Raw genomic sequence first — 8,601 nt, forward strand, 5'->3', positions numbered from 1 at the left:
GCCTGCTCGTAACCCTGACTCGTCCACCCCCAATCCGTCACCCCATTAATATTAATAATACAATCTTAAACCACGTACAACTCCCGCATTTCTGCTCCAAATCAATCGTCCTTTTGCTTGATTGTGCATGGCGCCTGAATCTATCGCTGGTTCAAATTTTGAAGCGATACGATCAAAAAAAGTCAATGCTTCGTAACCCTCTAGTAAATCCAATGCTTCGTACCCCCTGCCATCATCCCTGCAGCCTTGGCGTCCACACAAAATCCATTGCTTCGTTCAACGAAACAATCAGGTATTACTGGTTAGGTATTACTGGTTAGGATAATACCCCGGACACTTTTCCAACGTGGACGATCCTTTAATTGCAATGGCGTGTTTTTCCCACATTAATAATAAAATTGTGACATTTGGACCATGAGATCACCAGACCCTAACCCTGACCCTGGACCAACGACCCACCAGGGTGATACCTTTATCGACGTCGCGTCAAGCTCAGAACTGTGAGGATCAGGCCCCTAGACCTACCCTCAGAATCACGACTCGGCTCCACACCGAGCCAGGGATCGGACAAGGATCCACTACCTCCGGATTTAAGCGCGTCTCTTGAGCGCGTCGTTGATTGTAATTTCTCTCTTCTCTTCAGTTTAGAATTTTCGTCGATAGCGCCTAATACACTGAGGTTCTCCAATGTATACCTGGCCGTGACAAAAGGCCAAAAAAATACGTATTTGTAAAACAGGGTTATATACCGTATATAAGGTTCAAATTTCGTTGCAATTAATAAAGGCAAATAATCCAATAATGGAGGACGAAAATAAAAATGGGGAGGGAAATAATGCGCGATTGGCGATTAACCGGCGCTGTGGCAATTGTGGTAATATAGGATATAATGCACGCACCTGTTAAAAAAATGCAAAAATGTCTAATATATATATTTCCGACTATATTAAAGTAAAATAAGCAATGCAAACGTTGCAATTGGAATTAGGAATGTTGTGGTATAGGAAAAGTGTCCAGGGTATTGTACATCCACGTTAGTTTATGTCCCCAAATATAAAGCGGTACTGGAAATAGGTCACCTTGGCCAGGATAGATATAGCACGGAAACTAGTCTATCGTCCAACGAAAATTTTATTCCGAGGAGAGGAAAGGAAACAAATAAGGTTTTTGTGAGGATCAGGCAACCAGACCTAACCTCAGAATTACCATTCGACCCCACCAGCTACGCTAAGCCCATGGCGCGCAAAGGTCCACTGGCTCCGGACTTAAACGCATTTAACCGGCGTGTCGCTATTTAATATTTCTTTTTTCTCTCCTTAATTTAAAATTACCGTTAATAGCGCCTAGTATATTGAGGTTCTCCAATGTATGCCTGGCCGTAACAAATCAAACGTTAATACGGGAAATGAAAAATAAAACAAATGGAACAATTGTAATTGCTGGTACGGAATAAATTGCTAGTTCTAATGTAGAGACACGAAAAACACGAAACTCGCGAAACACGACTCGCAAGCTATAAACTAGACAAAATGCGGTTTTCCCCATTTTCTTTTTTGCCCCAACAAAATTTTCTATTCCACCCCAGCGTACGTAATAGATAGCGCCAAAACTAGGGCTGCAGCCCCTTCAGGCTTGCGAGCCGAGTGTTACGACCAGACAGTTGGGCCAGTACCAGGGAGGCCAGGTGGGGTCACACCCCTCCTGACGACACCCGCCCAGGAAAATCACCGACCGGCAGAACAAGGATTACGTAAGAAGAAATCACGTGACCTCACGTGACTGCCAAGAGAGTGATCTCAGTGATCTTTTGGGATCACAACAGATCAACAGAAGTGATCTCACTGATCCAGTGAGATCAAGGAGATCACATTCGGAACATAGTCTATATAAGGCACGCTTATTACCATGTAGATAGATTCGATTCTAGGATTGCTTAGCAGCAATCAAACTCTAGTTAACCTCAATACTTACTTGAGAACGATCATAACTTCACCCCCAGTCATTGAGAACCCCAGTTACCCAGTCAGACGCTTAGTTGCTTCAACCCATTGTATTTTACCCTAAGAACAGGTTACCCGATACCTTGATCGTAACACCGAGATATAATTTAATCCATTAATTATAATGGTTAACTCTGCCATCTTGAAAGCGAGTTTCTTTTATTTTCAAGTTTTTAGCAGGGATAAGTCTTGTATTGCTCCACTTCTTCGAATCGGGCTCATATTGAGTAAAAATGTCCTCGATTCCTTGTGTATCGACAGTATAAATACTGTTATGATGAGGTTGCCGAATTTCCTTCCTGGCCTCAGCGGCCGTTTCCCAAAAGCTGCCGGCTTGGCAGCTCGAACTGCTATGTTTCGTGCCTACACAGTAAAGCTTCGATGGAACTGCTTGCGCAAAAGTTCCCAGAAGTAAAGAGGAAAAGGCAAGTCGAGTAACAAAGTTGTTAAGCATCTTGAATGGTTTTGGTTTTGATGTTTATAAAAGGTTAAATGCGTGTAAGCTGCAAACGAGTTTGGTGAAGGGGGATAAGTTTTGTGGTTGTAAGAAAGTTGCAGCAATGTAAAATTTGGGGGTGACAACGCATGTTTTATATAAAAGTTGCAAGATTATGTAATAAAAACACCAAAAGTTTGTTCTGAGTTTTAACTAGCGAACAACTACCCAATTGGATTATTGGAACTAAACCTTACTGTTTTTTTAATATTAGTGAGAGCTTTTTTTCAAAAGTATTTTTGGAAAACGTTTCGTTACATATATAAAGCTTTCCAAATATGGGCAACTAAATTCCATAACAAAGTTAAAATAAACTTTATAAAAGTGCAAAGGCATTACCATATTATGTTAAGTTCAAAAGGTCCCAGTTATGCCAGGGTTCTAATAAAAGGCCGGCAATTTGTTACAGTTAAAGTGTCACGAAAACGATCCCAAAGAGACAAGGCTGCAATACAGGGGCGATTTTATTCGAAAATCAAAAACTAACTAAATATTGTTAAAAAAAAAGAAAGGCACGCAGTGCCAATCGCGTACACGCGCCTAAGCGAACAAATAACAAACTCACCCTGGCGCCTTGTCGCGTGAGGTGGAGCTAGTCACGGTTGGCAGTCGCCCAGGCACGCCACTCCGTAACAATCGGTAGTAACGCATCGGAGGTTAATATTACGATCAAGTTATCGGGGTAACCTATTTTTATGGTAAAGTACAGTGGGTAAAAGTTTTATTGTTATGACCGTGCAGTTGGTCACTTCCAGCTCGTGCCTATTAATAGAACAAAGGACATAAAAATACCAGCTTCATTGCGTAAATGCTGACTAATGTCTCCACAACAAATTTTATGCCATTTAAGGTAAATCGGCAAAACTTTGAATCATAAATCAAATGACGAAAAATGTGATAAAGGAGGACACACTCTTATCGAATGGCTACACAAGCTTTGATTTTTATAAAGCACAAAGTTTGCCAGAGGGAAGTTGACAGGATGTCAGGGCTTCTTGGCACTCAATTGCATAATATACGGATGTTCGCCGTTGCCAACCGTTACACATCCGTGTTACGATCAAGGTATCGGGGTATCCTGTTTTTAGGGTAAAATACAGTGGGTTGACGCAATTGAGCGTCTGGCTGGGTAATTGGGGTTTTCAATGACCGGGGGTGAAATTATAATCGTTCTCAAGTAAATATTGAGGTCAATTAGAGTATATCACGGCCAGGCATACATTGGACAACCTCAATATATTAGGCGTTATTAACGAAAGTTCTAGACTGGGGAGAATAGAGAAACTACAATCGATAACGCGTTGAAAATGTGAGGATCAGGCCCCCAAACCTACCCTCAGAATCACGACTCGGCTCCAGGCCGAGCCAGGGATCGGATGTTCATAGACCTCGTCTACGCGTAGGGATTCGAGTTGAGACAAATAAGTAGTGCGAATCGCTATATCTAATTATTCCTGTCTCTCTTCTAAGTGATAAAGGAAGTTATTTGCAATCTGTTCTGGGGCACAATAAAGGGGTTCGTGCGGGCCCATGGATGCCTTACTCGTAAGGCATCCCAGAGGCCGCTCGTGTTACTCCATGTCGGAATATCCCTTCAAATGCGATAGTTATTATTATTCCAACATTTTCCGACTCGAAAATAACAGATTCGTCCTTTTCTGGATATTCTATATAGAGAGCTAGCTCGACCCCGGGCAGCTTTCCGTATTCGTAACATTTGCTCAGCAATCCTTTAAGGTTTCGATTAATTTTCTTTGGTGTCGCTGCTTGCCTTGTTCTCGGGGATCCGTTATGCATCTCCGAAGGAATCGAGGATTCAAATATAAATATGAAGTAAAAGGGCTGTTTTGAAAGTCGCGAAAGAACAGGCCCTAAATACAGGATTTGTCCAAATGCGGGCTGGCAAACCAAATGTCAACGTTGTGACGTTGAAATTTCAGTCACATAGACAGGAGGAAAAAGGACCCATATTCGAGTCGGGATCTAGACCCAGAACTTGGGCACTTTACCGGCACAAATGGGGGGTGGACCAGGTTAGGCACACCGGCAAATAAAACGTCACCATCACACTTGTTGGAAACACGATTGAATTGAAGTTTACGAATTAGGAGTAAAGTCCAAATATATGACGTAATAAAATTGAATCATGCAACGATACCAACTCTAAAAGTTGCGATTTTGTGTAACTAATTTTGTTTCAGCATTTGGTGCACAAATTAACAGCTTCTAAAGAGAGTCCGAAGTTAAAAACTTGGCAACAGTCGACAGATTCGAAAACATAAAAAAAAAAGATCAAAAGGATCACGACCAACGTAGAAACCATCCTACAGATCCACATTTTACCCATATAACTCCATTAACGTGGATGTACAGTACCCCGGACAGGACAGTACCCCGGACACTTTTCCGGTCGGTTTTATTCCCAAATTTCAATTACAACGCCAGCGTTGCTTAATTAATTACAATGCAATCGGAACTATATATAACAAACATTTCTTCATCTTCCTAATATGTTTGTATATTATGTCCGGGTTTATTACAGTTTCCATATCGCCGTTTAATCGTTATTTGCGCATTATATCCCTTTTTATTTTCGCTTTTTTTTCGTATATAGGCCCATTCGCATTTTTTGCGCCATCAAAATTCGGATTTTTTAAACGTTTGTTAACCTTTTTATACGGATTCGTGTTTTCTTGGCCCTTTGTCGTTTGTTAAACGTTTCGTTGGCTTTCCGAAAATTTGTCACGGGCAGGCAGGGCGGACAGGTAGGTGCGGGCGATCAGGTAACAGGACAGAGTATATTGGCTATCTAGTCTTCCAGGCACAGGGTAGCAGGTGGTTGTTGACGAAGACGTAGCTCGAGGAGCTACATATCGGAGACTGCAGAGATTTCGCGTAGATATACGCGCGCGAGGCGCTCGGCCCTCGCGCCTTCACGTGACAGGGGTTATAACTAAGCGACAGCCCAGTGGCTGTCCTTCAGGTCTGTGACAGTATTCCCCCCTTCCAGGCCGAGCTCCGTCACGGCCGGGGCCCGGGCTTATGGGGGTATCGACGGTGGAAATTCTTTACCAATTGAGCAGCGTTTTCCAGGTAATCGGCAGGTTCAGTCGTGGGTTCGCTATATCCAGCCCAACGGACGATATATTTCAGCCGGCGGCCTCCTCGGCCGCGGGTTTCCCAAAAGGAGTCGAGGATCTCTTCGACTTCGTATTCTCTCTCACCTTCCACTTCCAAATGGGGTGGCGGTGCAGGTTGTTGGCCCGGCAGGGGCTCAACGTCAGCAGGTTTTAGTCGGTTTATATTGAAAACAGGGTGTACTCTCATAGACGACGGCAGGTCCAAACGGTAGGCGTACGGGCTAATCACTTCAGAAATTCGGAAGGGTCCCAAGTTCTTCCAATCCAGTTTCTTCTGCGGGCGGGCGGTCTGGATGTTCCGTGCGTCTAACCATACATATTGGCCGACGGTAAGCCGGCGGGCCGGGGTACGGTGTCGGTTCGCCTGTTCTTCGTAACGGGCTTGGGCGGCGGTCATTTCGGCGCGGGCTTGTTCCAGAATGGCTTCCATTCGGGCGGCTAGCTTTTCGGCATCCCGCTGGGCGGGCAAAGGCTGGTTCAGGGGTACCGGCTCGAATCCCATGCGGGGATGGAATCCGTAAGTCGCGTAAAACGGGGAGGTTCCGGTGGTCTCGGACTTGTGGGAGTTGGCTGTGAATTCGGCGAGGGGAAGCCAACTTTCCCAATCATCTTGCAGGTAGGCCACATAAGCTCTCAAATATTGTTCCAGGGACGCGTTAAAACGCTCGGTCTGTCCGTCAGTCTCGGGGTGGTGAGCAGTGGATAGCAGGCTGTCGATTTTCAAACGGGTTGTCAGGTGTTTCCAAAACTTCGACACGAATTGGGTGCCTCTATCCGAAACTATCGTCAGGGGCAACCCGTGTAGTTTCCATACGTGGTGTAGGTACAGGTTGGCGGTGTCCTCGGCATTGCAGGTCCCTTTACAAGGGACGAAGTGTCTCATCTTAGTCAGGCGGTCTACGACCACTAGGATGGCGTCGTGGCCGTTGCTTTGCGGCAAATGTGTGATAAAATCCATCGACAGGTGTTGCCATGAGCGTTCAGGAGTGGGCAGGGGTCGCAGGAGGCCCTGGTGGCCTTCGCGGGACGGGTTGATTCGGCGGCAGGTCTGGCATTTCTTTACCCATAATGATACGTAATGTAGCATTCCGGGCCAGTAATATTCTCGGGACAGCAGGTCGTAGGTTTTTGCTTTGCCGGGGTGACCGGCGACGGGGGAGTCGTGGCAGCGGCGCAGGATCTCGGCTTTCAGATTATTCGAATCGGGTACGTACAGTCTATTGCGGTAATACAAATAGCCGGATCGTTCTTCGCATTCGGCCAATTGCAGCTTGGGGTGGCGGTCGGCGCCTGTCCTCAACGCTTCTAGGGCAGATTGCGTTATCGGGTCGGATTCGTATCCGGCGTCTAGTAGCTCTATCAGGTGTTTTGGCAATAGGGGTTTGTTTTGGCGGATTATGGGTTGTAACCGGGTGGGGCGGGCAGGTAAATTGTGTTCTTTCAGTACGACTTGTGTTTGGTGCTTAAGTCGTTCATCCCCCTCCTCAGGCATATCCTCTGACCTCCTGGTTAGTGCGTCGGGCTTCGCTCCTTGTTTCCCGGGTCGGTAAGTGATACGGAAATTAAATCTTGACAGGAATTCGGCCCATCGGGCTTGTCGGCGGTTGAGCATTTTCGTCGTCGTGAAATATTCCAGGTTGCGGTGGTCCGTAATTACTTGGACCGGGGACGACGTCCCTTCGAGTTCCGGGCGCCATTCTTCAAAACAGCGGATAATGGCTAGCAATTCTTTGTCGTAAATCTCGTAATTGCATTCGGTAGCTGTGTGTTTTTTCGAAAAGAACGCGACGGGGCGGAGTATTCCGTCGTCGCCGTATTGTGACAATATTCCCGCAGAAACATAATCGGAAGCGTCGGTCTCCAGGATCACATCCTTTTCCCAATCGAAGTGCGCCAGTACGGGGGCTTCGGTAAACTTTCTCTTCAGCAGTCGGAAGGCGGTTTCGCAGGCGCTATTCCATTCGAATGCGACGTCTTTCTTGGTCAATCTCGTCAAAGGGGCTACGATCTTTGAGAAATCTCGGATAAAGCGCCGGTAAAAGTTGCCAAACCCCAAAAATGCTTGTACGTCAGTAAGCTTTTTGGGTGTTTGCCAGTCCAGGACAGCGGTGATTTTTTCAGGGTCCATTTTTACGCCTTCGACGCCGACCAGCAGGCCCAGGAACTTGGTTTCCGTCACGAAGAATTCGCACTTCGCGGCGTTGGCGTATAGCCCGGCTTTCCTCAGGGCTTCCAGTACGAGTTTCAAATGTTCTTCGTGTTCTGTTCGGGTGCGGCTATAAATCAAAATGTCGTCCAGGTAGGCTGTACAAAATACGTCTAAGTATTCGCGCAGGGAGTCGTTTATATATCTCTGGAACGTCGCGGGGGCTCCCGTTAGCCCGAAAGGCATGACTAGGCTCTCGTATAAGCCGAATCTCGTGCGGAATGCCGTCAGGTATTCTTCCCCCTTTTTAATCCGAATATTGTTAAAAGCGGAAACGATATCGATTTTCGAGAAGAATTTCATGCCGGCCAGGTTGTTCAGGGTCTCTCGGACTAGCGGCAGCGGGTAACGGTCTTTTACGGTAATGTTATTCAGCGCGCGGTAATCCACGCAAAACCTCAACCCTCCTCCCTGCTTCTTCACGAACAAAACGGGCGAGGCGACGGATGACGAACTGGGTCTGATAAACCCTTTTCTCAACTCTGCGGTCAGCCATTCCTTAAGGGCTATCAGCTCTTCGCGGGACATGGCGTACAGGGGGCCGAACGGCGGCGTTTTTCCTTCTATAAGCGGGATATGGTGGTCGGACGGTCGGTGTGGGGGCAGCTTCTCGGCTTCTTGCGGGGAAAATACGTCCGCGAATTCCCGGATTGTTTCGGGCAGGGTCGGCCCGTTCCTATTTTGGGGGTCGGCGGCTAGGACCTCATCAATCTGTTTCAAGGTTACGGCGTACAGTCGGCAGGATCGGCGGCGGGCGTA

The 8,601-nt window shown here is 46.5% G+C and overlaps 1 protein-coding gene across 1 annotated transcript; it reads right to left on the bottom strand.

Moving 5' to 3' along the window:
* Positions 1-2,024: 2,024 nt before the first annotated feature.
* On the bottom strand, positions 2,025-2,525 carry MGG_17556 (uncharacterized protein). The gene has a single exon (XM_003719097.1). The coding sequence runs from the start codon at positions 2,452-2,454 to the stop codon at positions 2,116-2,118; it is 339 nt and encodes a 112-aa protein (XP_003719145.1). The 5' UTR covers positions 2,455-2,525; the 3' UTR covers positions 2,025-2,115.
* Between the last annotated feature and the right edge of the window lie 6,076 nt (positions 2,526-8,601).

This window comes from Pyricularia oryzae, chromosome 6 (assembly GCF_000002495.2).
Source record: "Pyricularia oryzae 70-15 chromosome 6, whole genome shotgun sequence".
Taxonomy (NCBI): Eukaryota; Fungi; Ascomycota; class Sordariomycetes; order Magnaporthales; family Pyriculariaceae; genus Pyricularia; species Pyricularia oryzae.